The following is a 19,278-nucleotide window of genomic DNA, read 5'->3' as shown; positions in this document are numbered from 1 at the left end:
AATAGCTGCTTTTGCAAAATAGTGTCCAAACTGATGATCATCAAGACTAAGAGAACCAAAGTTCTCTTAGTCTCAAATACATCGTATTAATGAATAATTAAAATGGTCTCATGGAAGATTGTTAATTATATGACAACCATAATAAAACAAATATTCAGTCCTGAAACATGAGTAAAATATTTTTTAATGACAAAAAATTATATATACTTAAAAATATAAAATATAAAGTAGTTTTACTTTTGCCTCTTTATACTTTTGGGCTCTTTTCAAAATTTCCACAATAAGCAAGTAGTACATTTATAATCAATAAGAACTTCTAAAAGCACATTGTTCATTGCATTGTATCAACAATTATCTTTACAAAATTCTTAAAACTAAAATATTACCTTTTTGTCTCCTTGTTTTCGTCTTCTTAACCCTGGTCTATAATCATCTCCAAATCTTAGAAAGTAATAGTAAGAAACTAGCCTCTCAATGGGATCCCTTATGACATTAATGTAAATCGGCTTCTTTTTTACACCAAACCTAAAATAAAGGAAAATTTAAAAGGTGAAATCAACATTTTCACTCTATTTAGTGGTACCCTGAGATTATAAGTTTAAGGTATTTATTCTATATGAGAAGAACATGAATTTAAATAAAATAGACTATGTAGAGACCAGAAAATATTTTGATTATTTATGTTATAACAAAGTAAATAAGAAATAGGAATTTAAAAATCATGTTTGAAGATAAAGGAGAGGAGGAAAAATTAAAGGAACAATAATTTAAAATTTTACCAACAAAATTACATAAAACATTTTAATTTCATGTAGCAATGATTTTTCAATTTCTGGCCCTCCAAACTAGATAAATGTTATCAATGGAAAGCATAAGTACAAATGAGTATGACCATTTGAGTCTATTTTCTACTATTGCTGATATTAAAGATAAGACATTAAGTGAAAGACATTATGTTTTCAGCATTATTTTCTCATGGAATGTATTGAGGGAACATGAGCCTTGTACATTAGCAGCCTTTGCAGACCCTAGAATTGTCCAGCTGGCTCCCAATTTTAACTGTCCTAGTGTTGAAAACTTATTCTGACCTTCCTTTAGTCTTCATTTAATACAGTTACCACCAAGTCCTTTTGATTTTTTCTTTTGCAGGCTTCTCACAGATTTGACCTTTCTTCGTCCATGATTCTGTTTCTCGTCATCACTGCCCTCTCCCTAGGTCTCTTGCTTAGATTACTGCAATAATCTACTTGTTTTTTGTTGTTTTTTTAAACATCCAATCTACCTTTCAATCTCATACCAACTCTCAACTGATATTCCTAAAACACCATTTGTTAGATCACTCCTCTCAGAAAACAGAAATAACTTTATAATTTATGTTGATATCAAACTCAAACTCCTTTGCCTGGCTGTTAATATCACTTTGCCTTATGCCTTAGGTACCACTTTATTGATCTAACTTTATTTTCAAATAAGAGCACATCAATCTGTTATAGTTTGGCCTGCCTCTTCTACCCTCCCCCCCATTACTATTTCTTATTATACTTCTCCCTATTTCTTCTTACATGCCTTTGCTCATTGCCTTTTTTTTTTAAGTGTATTTTATTATGTTGTGACAGTAGTTCCTTTTTTTTCCCCCTTTGCTCCACTCTGCCCAGTACCCCACTCCCCTCAGCAATCCCACCCCCCCATGGGTCATGCATTTAAGTTCCCTGGCTTCACCCTTTCTTATATTATTCTTAACTTCCCTCTGTCTATTTTGTACCAACTGATTATGCTTCTTAATCCCTGCAACATTTCCCCATTTCTGCCCCTTCTCCCTCCCAGTTGATAACCCTCCAAATGATCCCCATACCTATGATTCTGTTCCTGTTCTGGTTTGCTTAGTTGGATTTTGTTTTTATTTTTTAGATTCTGTTGTTGATAGTTCTGAGTTTGTTGTTGTTTTAATGTTCATAGTTCTGATCTTCTTTTTGTTAAGTAAGTCCCTTTGACATTTCATATAATGATGGCTTGGTGATGGTGAACTCCTTTAGCTTTCCCTTGTCTGAGAAACACTTCATCTGCCCTTCCATTCTAAATGATAGCTTTGCTGGATAGAATAATCTTGGTTGTAGGTTGCTTCTCATCACATAGAGAATACTTCTTGCCAGTCCCTTCCTGCTTGCAAAGTGTCTTTTGAGAAATCAGCTGATAGTCTTATAGACACCCCTTTGTAGGCAACTAATCACTTCTCTCTTGCTGCTTTTAGGAGTCTCTCTTTATTTTTCACCTTTGGAATTTTAATCATGATGTGTCTTGGTGTGGTCCCCTCTGGGTCAGCTCACCCGGGTCTCTCCGTGCTTCCTGGATTTGTATGTCTATTTCCTTTGCAAAATTTGGGTAGTTTTTCTCCATTATTTTTTCACAGAAGTTTTCAATTTCTTGCTCTTTCTCTTCTCCTTCTGACCCCCATGATTTGGATGTTGGCACGTTTAAAGTTATCCCAGAGGTTCCTAAGCCTCTCCTCCTTTTTTTTCAATTCTTGTTTCCTTATTCTGTACTGGTTGACTGTCTTTTTCTTCCCTATGTTATAAATCATTGATTTGAACCCCAGTTTTCTTCCCATCACCATTGGTTTTGTGTGGATTTTCCTTCGTTTCATTTAGCATAGCCTTCACTTCTTCTCTTATGCGTTTGTCATATTCAAGCATATCTGTCAAGCCTGTGAACATCTTTATCACCAGTGTTTTGAACTCTGTGTCTGTTAGGTTGGCTATCTCCTCGTCGCTTAGTTCTCCCACTGGTACCTTGATCTATTCCCCCTTTTTGGTCATACTTCTCTGTCTCCTCATCATGACAGGTTCCTGTGTTTGTTTGCCTCTGTGTCTTAGGTAGAGCATTCACTCCTGTTATGTTGTAAGAGGCGGAGCCTTAGGGATTCCTCAGTACAGGGCGACCTGTTTCACCACATTGTGGCGCTGTATGTGGGGGAGGGGTCTGAGAGAAAATAATGCCACTTTCTCAACATTCGCCCCTTTTCCAGGCACTTCTCCCACTCCGTATGGGACTGGCGCCTCTCCAGCTGTTGCCCTGGCTGTCATTCCCAGAGTGGGTGGGTCTGTGTATGTTCTAGGACCGTGGGGGCCCTTTAAACAAGCAGACTCTGCTGAGAGACCAGCAGTTTCTGCCTCCACACCAACCCCCACTGGTTTTCACAGTCAGAAGCAATGAGGCTTTATTTTCCCCGGTGCTGGGACCATGAGCTGCACGGTCTGGTGAGGAACTGGGAATGCTCCCCAGTTGTCCCTCCTAACCTTTAAAAATGTGTGACTGGACTTTCTGCTGGCCTGCCACTGCCGCTGCCACCACCACACCATGTCCTCTCCGCCCCAGCTCCACCCCTCATACCTGTCTAGGTGAGTATTTCTTCTTCATATCTTTGTTTGTTGGACTTCCATGAAGCTCAACTTTCTGGAACTACTGTTTGTCTCTAGTTTTGAGGTAGTTGTATTCCTTCTTAGTTGTGGAGGGAGATGCAGCGTGTCTGTCTATGCCTCCATCTTGGCTGGAATTCGTATTGTCTTTCTTAACTAGATTGCCATCCTTATTTTTCTATTATATAAATTCATTCAAAAATGCTTTTCTGTGTACCTAATAAATGCCATGGACTATACTATTACTAGAGATAAAGCAGTAAAAAAAAATTCCTTATCTTCTGGAGCTAACATTCTACTTGGGGGAGACAATATAAACAAATAAATAAGCAATTATGTCAGATGGCTAACAGTACTAAGGAGAAATATGATGCAGTGAGAGGGAACAGGAACTGCCAAGAGAGGTGGGGAGAGGACAATTCAAAATAGGTTTTTTCAGGAAGACATCACTGGCATTATGTGATGAGAAGAAAGCCATGTAGTTATCTGGAGGAAAGTGTTCCAGGAAGATGAGAATTCCAAGTATAAAAGCCCTGAAGCAGCTAAGAGCCAGGCATTTTTGAGGAACAGCAACGAGATCAATCTAAGTGCAACAGAATCAGAAAGGAGGTATTAATAGAGTATGAGAATAGAGGTGAGGTGGGGTAGAGAAAGAGCAGACCTTGTGGGTCTTGAAGGCCATTACAAGAATCAGGAGGGAGGCCTGAGTCAGCAGAGAAGCATCATGATAGGGGGCCTAATGTATACAGCATAATGCCCATAGTTAACAATATTGTACAATATACTTGAAAATTGCTATGAGAGTCAATTTTAAATGTTCTCACAACAATAACAAAAAGGTAACCATATGAGATGAAGGATGCATTAACCAACCCTGTTGTGGCAAACATTTCACATCTCTCAAATTATCCCATTGTACACCTTAAACAATTTTATATGTCAACTATATCTGGATAAAGCTGGAGGAGGGGGGCGGACATTAGTCAATGTTTTGGAAGAAACTGTAGAGGGGCAATGAGGAAATCTCATGACATCTAGAAGTCTCCCTGATGACTCCTACAGACAGTGCTATATGCTTTCATTTCCACTGGTAACCAGGAGCAACTGTGATCAGGCGATTTCACTCATAGCTTGTTCTACTAAGTATTCCTCTTATAAGTCTTGCTAACATCACAATAAGCCACTTGAGAGTAGGCACAGTACTTTACAATTTTATATTTCACAGAGCCTAGTATACACAAATACTTGCCTACTGATCAGTACTATTTTGAAAGATTAGGAATATTAGCAATCTCTCTTAAAATGAGAACCACAATGAGATATTATAGAATTAAGCCTAAGTTGTATGACTTGGAGTAAAAGACAAAGAAAGTTGTTTTTTCTTTTAACCACTCATGATATACTCACTCATCTGCCCACAGAAACTCTCAATTCAGCTAATAGCTTAAAGTTCCCTTCTTACTAAAATCTTTTCCCAAAGGCACTAATAAGCATAGAGCTAAATTAATCAATTTCATAGTTTCCCTTTACTTCTGCAAATGGCATTCAACAGATGTTTTATACTAAATTCTTAAGTAAATGAGTAGTGAAAAGGGACCACAGAAGAGAAAAGACAAGGAGCCCAGATAACTTGATTATTTCAGCAAACTATTGTAAATTAACTGAACAGGAAGTTTCTAACTTACAAATAGGTTGCATTCTATAAGAATTGCTCTGTTGGTATTAAATGGGGATCAGCTCTCTTGAATTCTAGTCCTTTTCTCACCATTAAGTAGCTCTAAGTCAGTAAATTCTTTGTACCTATGGAAATACTGAAAACTATAGAGAATCCTTTAGAAAACATTATTATAACAGTTGTGAGTTAAGTTGATCAGAACTTGGTATGAATTTTTTCATTTAACAGCTCATAAACTTATAAAACCAATAATGCAGTAAAATTTTTTTCACAATTTTTTTAAAAAAGAAAAATATATGGCATAGTCACATTGGGCATTAGAGCAGAACTTCAGTTCCTTCCGTTCCTGGCTTTGGCACTAGTGCTCAGCATGGTGCTGGACACACAGGTGTTGAATGTCAGTAGAATTAGGTGAATAGACAATTATGAATTAGTCACTTACAAAGCCTTTCTGAGGGAGAGTGTACTCAGTACTAAGAAGAAAGTAGGGAGGCATCAGGAATACCTCGTTGCTTCCTTAACTGAGAGAGCTTAAGAGTTTTATAATAGGAATCTACAAGCAAGGAAAAGCACCGATAATGGGGCAATGACTTCATTCTTAAAAATGTGGGATTCCCTGGGAACCACCTTTAACCTCTCCACTATTAGCTACTGACCAGCCCTTGGGAATTACCTGCTCCCAGAAAACTGTCTCCCACCAAGCTTCCTCTTTCCTTCTTTTCCCTGGTTCCTGACATTTGAAATGGACAATAATTCTTACCAAGAAGCAGTGAAAAGGGGATACAGCACTTTATAAAACTCTTCTTGCTACTGAGAAAATAATTTTGTGGGGCATGGCTTTGTGTGATATGTATATGTATGATTTTAATGAGATAATGTGTCTGAATCTATTCCAAAATTATTATTTGTAAGTTGGAGTATGGTATGTAGACATGGAAACGAGATTATAACCAAAAATAGGCATGATAAAAATAGTATCTGGGCCATTCAACTCAGTTGTTTAGGAAACAAGCATCCTTTTAGGTTTATAGGTTTAATTCTCTCGCCAACCAGGTGGTTTTGTACAGGAGGAAAAAAATATGTTCTATGGTCACTGACCCCACCTTTAATTCTAGCCAGTTATCTGAACTGTTCCTCACAAGGGCTCAGATGGAAGAGGAGAAAACCTTGCTTCATTCCAGGAAAATAAACTATTATTGATTTGTTATGGCATGATCTTTCTGGAAAAAGAAGAGCATCATTTGGTAAGAACCTAGGATTTATATAAGGATCAAAAGCGGAAAAGTATAATCAAAGCAGTAGGATGGTAAAAAAACATTTTAGGAACCTTAGTCTTACCATGTCAGCATATGTGGTATGACCAAGTAAGGAACACTAACTAGGCTCATTTCTTTACAACTATAGTCTTATATATAGCTTGGATGCATGAATGAACATCAAGAACAGTTAAAAGAAGAAGCGCGTACTCAGAACATCTGAAGGGAACCTTGTCAACTAACTAGACAAACCTAAACTGAAGATGATAAAGCTGAAAGAGGGTCGAATAGCCTTTAGGAAGCATTATGCTTTGAGATTTCTGCTTTATACTATATTTAACATCTCTAGTTAAACAGCAGTTTCACTGGGGACATGGGTATCTTATACATACTCATATTTATTCTGAACTCTCTAGGCCCAAAACAGCTTATAGAAACTTCCAATATCCTTCTAGTGATAAGTTCCCATTGTCTCGTTTCAAAAATAGAGAATGACCTGTTGGTATATGTCAGTCCCATTAATGACAATGTTGTGAAAAAGTGTTTTTTTTAAATTAATTATTTATATCTTAAAACTTATCCACTGCACTTCTATTAGAATGGCCCCAATTTTTTTTTTTTTTAAAACGGTCTAACAATATCATATGCTGGCGAAGATGCACAGCAACTGGAACTCTCATATACTGTTGGCGATACTGCAAAATAATGCAGCCACTTGAAAAACCATTTTGGTGGTGTCTTACTGAGTTACTGTACACGCCAGCAATCCCACTTCTAGGTTTTACCAAAGGGAGGTGAGGACATAAAGGTTCACACAAAGCCTGCATGCAAATATTTTGGCAGCTTTACTAATAATCACCAAAAATTGGAAATAACCCAAATATCCAGAAACTACTGAATGGTAGAAATTGTGGTGCATCCATACAATGGAATACTACCCGGTAACAAACTGACTACTGATATACATGCATCAAATTGGATAAATGTCAAGTGCATTATGGGAGTGAAAGAAGACTGACTCAAAAGACTTGGCTATTAATTAGATACATGTGGTAGAGAAAAGACTTATCCCAAGGCAACTCTAAGTTCTTGCTTGGACGTCTTGATAAATAAAAATGGGTAAACTTCCCAAAATAGAATAATGGAGGTAAAGACAGTCTTGAGCAATGCCTTATTAAAGAGTCTGAAATAAAAAGGGCCAGAAGATTCTAACAGGGAGAAAACAAAAACACTAAGAAGACAACATGGAACTGAAGACAGAATTTTAAAAGAACAAAACACTGCTCCCTGTGAGACATAGAGCTAAGTGCTTCACATACATTATGGTATTTAATCTTCACAACCACCCATGAAGTAGTTACACTAATTATCCTCATTTTTATAAGTGGGAAAACTGAAGATCTGCGATAATGTAGCTGAGACCACAGAGCTGGTAAGAAACTGTGTGGATTTAACTGCAGATCTGACTTCAGAGATTGCTCCTTACAGCCTACAGGATCAGTGCTGTACAAAGAGCTGACAGTACAAGGTCAATACAAATGCAACTGTCACATAGTGCCTGTAATGATTAAAATTATTTTTTAAATGTTTCTCCAGTGTTATGACATATATGTTGAAAGTTGTAGAAAATGGTGGTGCAAACTTCAATGGTTCAGCAGAGAAGTAAAAGAATCTCATATGAATCGATATACTAACAAACTATTTAGGTCTAAAATATTGTCACTTGATTACTCTCTAGATACTTCAGACCTGGTGAAGCATTTAGTTACTCATTTCTTATCCTGATATATCTGCTTTTTTACTGATTCATTACAATTTTTCTGAAAAAGACAGCAGGATTGATATGGAGAAACCAAAATGATGGTGATGAAAACCCATACTCTTTCCTGGGGGCAACCCCAAAAGTACACACCTGATGTATGCTTGAGTAAAACTGACTGCTGTATCAAATATAATTTCCAAGTCTTTCTAAAACAGATGCTGGCATGTGACCCCTAGGTCACTAGATTATAAAAAAAAAAATCTCAGCAGAGTCTGATAAAAAGCAGCTTTAACAGAGTTTTCTTTTAGGTGAACATTATTCATTATAAAGAAAAATGTTACTGAAAAGGTTTTTGAAACTTCTAATTTTTCTTTTGTATCATTTGAAGAAAATCAAAGTGGGAGGTAAAAGATGCTACTGATCAATGAATAGTATGGATTTAAAAAGGAGCATAATGAACTGATAATTGTAGAAAAAATGGGGTTTCAGTGAACTGTTTGAGGATAAGAACTGCAACTTCTTTAACTTTATATTGCCTTCACCCTAGGACATTTGGAAAATGTTCAACCTATATAATTTTTTAACTGAAGAAATTTATAAATTTATGACACTAATTTATCATACTTACATTACTTTAAAATTGTGTTGTCTATCAATTAAAAAGAAAACAAAATAGTCATTGAACACTAAAGGAAAAAATGGAAAAGCAGAACTAGAAAATGTGCTTTTAAAAATCAAGACTTGGATTAGGACAAAAAGGAGCAGTCAGGAAAGGAATACGAATATATAACAAGAAGATATTTTTGTTATTATTCTAATGTTCTGAATAAAACCAGGTAAATACAACCAAAACATGGCTTGAGCAGAAATAGGCCTGCAAATAAAATGTGTGCTTCTTAGTAATCAGTCTAAATGAAAAGTCAGTTCTTATTTTTTTATTTCTCTATCTTATTTCCTGGGTTTCCTGGGTTTACATTCTTTTTAGTGTCTCTGCTAAGGGAATTTAAAAATTATATGATTAGATATTTCTTTCACCGAATTTGACCATTTTCTCCTGCAGGCAAGTTTTTTAGTGGACTCTACAAGGTACTATGCCAGTGAAGAATATGTTTTGAAGACTCAAGTATTTAAAAAATTTGTAAGATGATGTTTCTTTCTTCTTTACTCATTCATGATGAGTATGGCTATCAAACTAAAAATTACTTCAAAAGATACTAGTTACATCTACACTAGTTTTTGACTACACATATCAAAATATATTTCCTCTAGTTGATTTTTAAGGTATTTTTTAAAAATCTTATAAAATGGGACAACTGTAATTGAAAAACCAAAAAATAAAAGTAAAAATAAATCTTATAAAAGTCTATTAAAAATTCTCACAATATTCTTCACTTCCAATAACATGAAACCCATTATGAAAATATTCAAACCCTTAAATGTTCATGTTTATATTTAATAAATGAGATTAATTATTTTCAAGAAGCTTTATACTTTTTCAACTGCAAGAACTCTAGCATATATCATCAGTTTTGTTCTAAGTACAAGACTTTTGCCAAAAGCAAAAGTACTCTATTATTTTAATAATGAAAACCTCAAGTATTAGAAACCAACCTCTGTGTGGAAAAAATAAATCATTTAGGTGAAAGAGTAACAAACATTCAACTGAAGGATAATGCAGCCCTGAGGGGAAATATGCATATGAATGAAGTTTATGAAACTGGTTCAATGCCTCTGCAAAGAAAAATAATTAGTTTATTTTAAAGATGCCTATAAAATGTTTTCAATATTGCAGTATGAATTATTTATAGAAAAATGCACATCTAACTTTAGAACTACCATTTTATTAAAGATCTCAAATACTGTGAGAACAACTACAAATAAGAAGATATTGTTTTGTACATGCAGTATTTGGGAGATTCTTTTTTATTTATATGCTTTTCAAAAAAAGTTAAGACATTATCAATATGAATCCATATTATTTCACTCAATGTTTTCTTTTCAAATTTAAGAAATTAAAGTGACAGCAAGATATCAATTTAATTTTTAAATTTTACCCATAATGCTCCTTAAAGTTGACAAAGGTATAATTTTGAAGTCATGACTACTATTGAAAAGACTGAGCAAACATGTCTAAGCTTAAGTAATCTTTAAATATATTTTTAATGTTTTTGAAGTTGGTACAGAATCTCATTAGGGAAATGATTTGGATTTGGGGTTTTACTCTAATGGTTCTCTATAATATTCAAATGGGATTCACAAGCTGCCCGTGTTTAGAACATTCCTTTTGACCCATTTTCTGATTAGTACATAATGTACCACAGACTCTAGGGGGAGCCACAGAGTGCATGGATGCTGTAAGTAAGCCTCTAGTTTTATGAACTTTTCTTGAGAGAATCATGATAGAAATACCTTGATTCTACTCCTCTCATAAAATATGGACAAATAACTATAAAGAAAAATAAAGGAAAACCATTATATTTTTAAAAGTCTCTTTTGAATACATCATAATTTTAAAGTTAAAACAAGGCAGCCCAAAGGAACATGTATACTTTCCTGTATCTTGGCTGAGTAGCAGAAGCGTTGGGGTACCAATAACTGAGTAACAGATTCTTTGTTTTCTCAGTTCCCTGTCACTGACATAGTAAATCATAATCTGCCCTCAGTTAAAACTTGGGGCTCTATTAATAGTTTCATTTGGTTGTACAAGAAACAAAAAATACAATAATGATAAATAACTTTAAAGAGTATTGCCTAAATTTAATCAACCTAGAATTTCTAAAATTAATGACAATTATCAATTTATGAACACTAGAGGGCAGTAAAACACTAGAAGGTATATTTAAATTATATATCTAAATGTGGCAAAGGCAAGCCAGTACTTTTTTTAACAAATCAAAATCATAACAAGTTATTTAACTTACTGCTTTTTAGGTACAAAACATTCTTTGGCCTATCATTTTAGGTATAACTTACTTTGCAAAATCCAAATAAGAAACATGTCCATGATAAAATCCTGGTTTCATCTCTTTCCAGGAAGTAATATTCTTCACAAAGCGCACCTAAAACAGGAGAACACACATTCATTACTTAAGTACAATGTAAATAAAATGAAATTTAATGATAGCAAAATACTTTCTATGTAGGCATTTAAAACTAATCACACCAGTTTGACAATTACAGAACTTAAAACAGGTTTCCAAGGAAAATATAGTGTGATCTGTAACCACTAATTCATCATAGAGAGAGCTATCATCACACTCAGAAAAGAGTAAAAGAGGACCCTAAAAACAAAATCTCATAATGCAATCATTTTCAATGTTTACAGTGCATACATTCACAAGGGGAGGGTGGGTTTAACACACATGATAAGGCAGGCAGCACTAGAGTGTAGAAATATTCCATGCAAATCTGTTTTCTTCTCAGAGACTTGTCATTCCTAATAATCCATTTTCATTAACAACTAGACAAAAATATTAATCATTAAACCAAAATGATTGAAGAAAACATGATGATTATCAGAAGAGTTTAAACTTTTAAGAGCAGGTATCATAACTTTGTTGATAAAAAAGATAAAGTTAGAGATGTGATGTAGGTAAAATTAAATTTTCAAAAATCTAAATATTGCTCTTTTAATGCCCTAGAATTAAAAGTATACAAAAGAGTAGTTAACATAAAAAATTCTCCAAGTGCAAACATATTTTTAAAATTTTAAGGTGGATGTTGAGAAGAGTTTTTATGCATGACCCACGGACATGAACTAAGTGAGAGGGAGGGGACTACTTGGAGGGAGGGGGGTTGCTGGGTGGAGGGGAGCAAAGGGAAAAGAAATTGGGACAACTGCAACAGCATAATCAATAAAACATACAAAAAAATTTTAAAGAACTGTTTAATATAGAACTTGATAAACCTAAGTATCATCAGCTGCAAAGCAGGGATACATAACTTCTCAGAAAAATGATATATACAAGGTCTATCCAAAAGGTATCCAGACATATAATATGAAAAATAGGGACATTTATTGAAGATACAAGATATGAGAAACACTATACCTAGGACAATGATGCCTCAGTCCCCTTCCAAGCAGACACCTTTGGATCTCACACAGTTCTCCCAGTCACCATCAACTGACCCACTGTATTTTTCCTGAATCTCACCAATGATATCAAATCTCTATTCTTTTATGGTGATTTTAGTTTTGGGAAAAGCAGAAGTTACAGGGTGCTAAATCTGGATTGTAGGGGGGCTGAGTCACCTGGGTGATTTGACGTTTCACCAAAACACTCTGCTCCAGATGTGAGGCATGAGCCAGAGCACTGTCTGGTGAAGCTGCCAATCACCAGTTGCCCATAGCTGTGGCTTTCTGAATCATCTGAATAGTTTCCGAGGAGGAATGTTCAAGCTTAATGCAAAATTTGATGCAGATTCATTGCTCTACTCTGTCATTTTTTAAAATATGTTTTATTGATTATGCTGTTACAGTTGTCCCAATTTCCCTTCCCTCTGCTCCCCTCCACCCGGTGGTCCCCCTCCCTCCAGTTGTTCCCCCCTTTTAGTCCATGTCCATTGGTTGTGCATATAGTTCTTCTCAACCTCTTCCTGTGTATTCCATTCCCTCCTACTATGCTTCTTAATTCCTGTACCATCTCTCCTCCCCTCCCCTTTCCCACTTCCTGCTGACCTCCCCCCAGTATGTTCCCCATACCTATAGTTCTTTTCCCACTCTCGTTGACTATTTAGTTTGCCTTTGTTTCGATTCCGTAGCTTCTGTTGTTGGTTCTTGTGATGCAGTTTTCATTTTAATGTTCATAGTTTTGATCCTCCTTCTTCTAAACAAGTCCCTTTAACATCTCATATAATAGTGGTTTGGATCTAATGAACTCCTTCAGTTTTATTTTGTCCTGGAAGCACTTTCTCTGCCCTTCTATTCTGAGTGACAGCTTTGCTGGATCAAGTAATCATGGTTGTAGGTTTTTGCTTTTCATTACTTTGAATATTTCTTGCCAGTCCCTTCTTGCCTGCAGAGTTTCTTTTGAGAAATCAGCTGACAGTCTTATTGAGACACCTTTGTATGTAAGTCTCTTCTTCTCTCTTGCTGCTTTTAAGATTCTCTCTTTATCTTTAATTTTTGACAATTTGATTATAATGTGTCTTGGAGTGGTTCTCTCTGGGTCCAGTTTTTCTGGAACTCTCTGTGCTTCCTGGATCTGTAAGTCTATTTCCTTCACCAAGTTCGGTAAGTTCTGCTTCATTATTTTTTCACATAATTTTTCAATTTCTAGTTCTTCTTCGCCCTCTGGCAATCCTATAATCCAAATGTTCGATCTCTTATAGCTGTCCCAGAGGTTTCTGATCCTCTCCTCACTTTCCTTACTTTTTGTTTCCTCTTTCTGCACGGGTTGTTTGTTCCTTCTCTATGTTCCGGTTTGTTGATTTGATCTCTGGATTTTATTTCCTCACCACTTGTCTCGTATGTGTTTTCGTTCGCTTCAGATCAGTGGCTTTCTTTCATTCTCAGTCCTGTTCCAAATTTTTTGTTAATTCTGTAAGCCACCTTATAACAATAGCTCTGAACTGAGCCTCTGAAAGGTTTCTTATTTGTTTATCTGTCAGGTTCTTCATCTGCTGCCTGATGAGCTGCATCACCGGGATTTCAATCATTGTCTCCTTCATTGTGACAGATTTTTGTTTTGCTTTGCTTCCTGGGCAGGCTGGGGGGGTGGGGGGGCGGAGTCTTTTGTACTCCTCACTACCCAGCAACCGGCGGTGATCCCTAACTTTTTTGCCGCGTTGTGGCGCTTTGTGTGGGGGCGGGGGTCCAAGATGGATTCCTGCCGTTATTCTCCGCTAGGAGACCGGGATCCATCCTCCTGCCCTCTGGGCCTCACCATCTGATGCAATGGGGGGGCTGCCTTTTCCTGCGTTGGGGTCACGAGCTGCCGGGGCTTGACTGCAGCCAGGATTGCTCCTCTTGCTGCTCTCCCCGCTGCTACTGCGAACAGCACCACCCAACCTTTCCATTCCAATTCTGATTTCGCCCCTCCTACCCGTCCAGGCGAGCACCACTGGTTTATAACTTCATACGTTGGGCTTCCATGTAGTTTTATTTTCTGGAATTTCTGGTTATCTTTTGTTTTGAGGTAGTCATATTCCTTTCTAGTTGTAGAGGGAGACCGAGCGTGTCCGTCTAAGCCTCCATCTTGGCCGGAAGTAAAAGATCTACTCTCTGTCATTTTGAATGCGACAGCCACACAGTACACATGCTCACTTAACGCATCCACCACCCCCACTGACTAGTACAGTGAAATCGTCATTGTTCACACATGCACATTCCAGTCCACTCTCCTTGGCTGCCAGGTTACACTGATGTCACACAAACCATTCTTGTTATTTTAACAACGGCTGGACTTTCTCCAGACAGACCTCGTATTTTTGATAAGCAAATCTCTACATGATGAACATCAAGTGTTTAAGAATTTCTTCTGGAGACTCAATACAGTATGGGATGGGGTGAGGGATGGGGACACACCACCCTATACTGAATTCAAAGCATCTGTAAACTATGACTTCAGCCTCTAAAGCAGAGGATTGTCAATAGGATACTTTTTGACAATTTATCAGCCTTTCATTTACATGTTAGAATAAAGTTTGTTACATGAAGATATTCTGGAGCATTTTCTAGCAGATTAGTCAGTAAGTTAATAGCAATGAATGAGGATGGCTGCCTCCTGGTTAAGGGCTGTCGGAGGGCAGAGAAGGGAAACAGTGCCAAAGTGGCAATGTCAGAGAATGTGAACCAGAGAAAAATGAATGTTTCTGGAAGTAAGACTTACTTTTTAAGGGAAGCACTCGTAATTCATATTTTAGGGAAATAATGGAGTTTTTAGAAGGGAAATTAAATGAACCCTATCTTCTTATCTTCCTCACATGCACACTCACATAACCTTAAAATAAAATCTGAAAATTGAATGTAGCTAACATTATGTTGCATTATAATATATTAGAGCAGATATTTTCAATTTCTCCCCACCAAAACAAAGAGCCAAGTAAATGTGTGATTTTAGGTTTTCATATTCTTTCCTATTTGTTCTTCACGTAAGGCACCAAACAGAATGAAAGTAAGAAACGGCAAATGAATAAGAAACAGAAAATAATCAGATAACCTAAAAACTGAATCCTTAAAAAAATGTTATACGTTTACTAGCAGAAGTTCTTATAATTGTCACTTAATGGTAAATTACTTCATGTAAGCCTTTGGTTCTATAAAAATAAGTTCCAGTATTCCAGCCAAAAATCTGGGAGAAATAGGAGGCAAAGAGAATAGGAATGGGAGCTTGTGGTTCAAGGGCACTTAACACTTATTTAGCAACTCAGCTTTATTTCCCAAAAGCTGTTATTTCATAAGGATGTGATTGTGGAAGAGGAAAATGCAAGGAGTAAATGAGAAAATAGCATTACATAAGCCAAATGTTAGATAGAGAAGATCATAATAGTACAAACTTAGAGTACACTGTTGGGAAAGACTCAGGCAGAAACAAGAGTCAGATCTAATCAGGCAGAAATAAGAGTTAGATATAATCTTTAAGTATCCTTTCCTATACCCTTCCTAAAAAAGGTCAAGACTTACTGAACCCTCCTAAGAACACACTTCATGTCAACCTGTGTCCTTCAATGTGAGGTAAGGAGCCCCAAAAGCTGGATGATGCCTCGGCTGCTTCAGAGCTTCTCAGACCTCAGTGTGCAAATGACTCTTGTTCAGATGCAGACTCTGATTCAGTAGGTCTGGAGCAGGGCCCAAGATTCTGCACTTCTAAAGTCTCCAGAGCTAACTCTTGGTTTTATTAATTAAAGTGAGGCTTGCTTTGCTAGCGTTTGCAAAGATAGTCTGAGGTCTACGGAAGCTCTTTAGCAAGGATATTCTCTCATATTCACTGTTTTTATGATATGGAAAAAATACACTGAAACAGAGAAAAATTTTAAAGATTATCTTGTAAGCTACCACAGTATATAGAACAGGAGCAGGGACAAGAGCAGAAGAATGAACCTTGACTACTCAGTCTCCTCCTTCTACCCTCACAGTGATAACTGAAGTACATTAGAACCAAAGCATTCCAAGAAATACAGCTTGAATACTAATGAAGTAAGGATTGTGTCCCTAGTTGGATTCAGGGAAGTTTAATAAAGGAAGAGAGCAGAACAAGGCATGAATCTTCCACTGCTGTCATCTCAAATGCCCTAGTTTACAGAAGCAGTATTTCAGAGGTGGAAGAGATCTAGGATATCCTCTACTCATTTCATATATAAAGCAACTGAAGCCCAAGAACCATGCACGTTAGGTTTTGGTCCAATCATCCCTCTACACCTCCAGCTAATTTCCTTAACTTAAAACTGTCCAATTTACACAAGGGGTAAAACAAACAAACAAACAAAAAACAGAAGGATCTGAAAGGAGAAGAGAGCAGCCATCATTTATATCATGATTCTGATTTAACAACTTGGACATTGAGAATTTTGGGTTTTATCCACTACGGAAACCCCACAAACCCAATAATTAAAACTCGACCTCTAAGACCTCAAAGTTCTGTAGATAACTCTTTCCACTGCTTATTTTCCTCATTACATTCATTATAATGTCAGCTTCCAAACCCCCGTTCACTCCTCTCGATTCGGAGAGCTGTGTTCCAACAATGGCCACTGACTTATTCTTGTCTTTTTTATTGTCCTGGGTAAACGCCTGGGTTGCTGAAGATGGCCCGTCAAAACTAAGAGACATAGTCTAAAAATCTATCTAGGACTTTTGAATTTTATTTCCCAAGTTCATTCTGAGGTAAATTCAGGTGGGTTAATTCTTTATACTCATTGCTAAAATCTCCAAAACACTCAGAATCTTCCTCTAATGTCCAACTAATAGAATACTGAAGGCTACATACTTGATGCATATGTATTTTTTTTCTATCTCATCAATATTTAACTAAGGCGATATGTTAAATTTTCATTAATAAAACTGTGGCTGACCTACAATCTGCAATAAATCAAAAGATGCTGAGCTGAGAAAAAATCCCTAAGCAAACCAATGATGTCAATAAGGTTAAAGTGGCCCCTTCACATTGGTCTGGAGAATAGTCTCAACAGTCTGAAGTGTCATTTACATACTACTGAAAGTCTATACGATCCTAACCTTTTCTTCAAAAGTGATTTTCAAGGACATAACCAACTAAATAACCCTCTTTAAACAACAGTATTTTAAAGTTTTCTTTTCAAAGAATTAATTTAGTCACTTCTCCTTTCAGCCATGTTTAATATTCACCCTCTTAGTTGTCCAAAGTTTTCCATCTCTCCCCTCTCCACCTTTATTTTTTCCCCCTTTATCAGTCTAGTTGCAGTTCCTGGTCCACCACCTTTCTCTGCCTTCTTACCTCTCCTGTAATAGTTGCCTTGTCTTTCAGTTTTTCTTCGGTCTGTCCCCCACGCCCCCCACCGCCCCCTACAGAGTGAAGCATTAGCCCAAGATTATCAATGAATTAAGAGGAAATGGACAATAGGTGAGCAAGTTTCTACTTGGTTTATTTTATGGATTCTTACTGACTATACTTGCACTAATGAAGGTAAAATGATAGGCAAAAAAAAGCAAAACTAAAAGCTTCAAGTTAAAGAGACTGAAGACACTGAAAACTCTGGCTTGGGGAGAAAAAAAAATAGTCACCATAGTGACTTTATTCAAAGAGAATTTCCATACTCTGATTGAAATACGCCATCAAGAAGGATGTTTTAGCACTCGTAGTTAGACATAGTAGATAAAAAGAGATGTTTTTAATGCCTAGCATGGAGCAGAACCTAAGCTGTAATTTTTGTCAGATTTTATAACTGAAGCAGAATCAGGCTAGCAAGTGATCAGAAAAGAGCTTCAGGGAAAACAAAAGCAATGTGGGGAGTGATGTGATTTATTTGCTAGTTCAATCAGACTGAATCAGTACTATAGGAAAAAGCTAAGAAAGCACCATCTCACTAACAGTGTATCTAGACCTATTCTTAATAAGATTAATCTCAACATGATGATTATTCGTGATCACAAAAGAACTTGTTTTCACTATCTAAAAATAAGAATGCCATTCTGAACATCCTGAACAAATTCCAACTTTGTAATTACTACCGATTAAATGAATACTACTATTAACTTGGGTAATTACCATATACTGAACTCCTACTCATGCATACACTTAAAGTAAAAATCATTGTATAGTGTGGGCAGTTTTATGAGACTAAACTAGAGAAGTTTCCTACACAAAGAGGAAAGCCGAGTAATTGTTGGATAAAAATATAAGAAAGTTTACCAGCAATAGAGTACAGTATCTTCACTAAAGTTCAGAACTGTATTCACACCCCCTCCTTTTTTTGTGGGAAGGTCGAGGTGACAGTGGTGGTGGGTGGTGGGGGGTGTTCCAAGTCACCTGAAGTAAGGGTAGATTATATTATTACCATCAGAGGGGCTCACTCTGACAGTAATTATTATGGTGTTACGCTTAGCTAAGAACTACTTGCAGAATCAAAGTTGGTTCATTTGTTCATTCATTTAACAAAAGTTGTGTAATGTCCACTACATTTCAGGCACTGTTCTTAAGCACAGGGGATATAGTGCTGAACAGGACAGACAAGTCTCTGTCCTTAAAGACATTCTAACAGAGGAAAAGATAAACAATAAACAAATAAAAAATAAATCAGGAAGTAATAGAAAAGATACAGAAAGAATGATGACACACTGTAATTTGGGGGTGGGGGTGGGGGGATATAGAATGACCAAGTAAGGTTTTTCTAAGAAAATGTCATTTAAGCTGAAACCTTAAATAGATAACATGAAGCAAATTGTGAGAAGCCAGGAGAAGTGCATTCTAAGCAAAATGGTCAATGCAGAGGCCTTTAAGTGGAAAAGGCTTGATGAATTCAAAGAACCAAAAAGCCAGTGTGGCTAGTAAATAAGGTTAAAGCATAGGAAAAGGACTTAACTAAAAAGGCCTTATCGGTCTAAGCAAGGAATTTGGATTTTGTTGGGGAGGTAGAAATATGAATTTAAATATAGGTGCCTCAGCATCCTGAGATTATAATATGCATGTTCCCATAATCCCACTGAGAATCATGTTCTAGACCTTTGCTATTCAAACTGTGGTTCAAGGCCTAGAA

The 19,278-nt window shown here is 36.5% G+C and overlaps 1 protein-coding gene across 2 annotated transcripts in view; it reads right to left on the bottom strand.

The window, feature by feature from the left end:
- HS2ST1 (heparan sulfate 2-O-sulfotransferase 1) overlaps nt 1-19,278 on the bottom strand; it is a 158,842-nt gene that overhangs the window by 13,369 nt on the left and 126,195 nt on the right. For both annotated transcript variants that reach the window (XM_090269690.1, XM_090269691.1), the window contains exons 3-4: nt 11,080-11,165; nt 387-525 (exon numbers count right to left, since the gene is read on the bottom strand). In XM_090269690.1, the coding sequence (XP_090125816.1) occupies nt 387-525; nt 11,080-11,165 (225 nt within the window). The remainder of the gene's footprint in view (nt 1-386; nt 526-11,079; nt 11,166-19,278) is intronic.

Source organism: Furipterus horrens, unplaced genomic scaffold, assembly GCF_987537825.1.
Source record: "Furipterus horrens unplaced genomic scaffold, mFurHor1.1.pri manual_scaffold_3, whole genome shotgun sequence".
Taxonomy (NCBI): domain Eukaryota; kingdom Metazoa; phylum Chordata; class Mammalia; order Chiroptera; family Furipteridae; genus Furipterus; species Furipterus horrens.
This window is presented reverse-complemented; position numbering and strand designations above follow the sequence as displayed.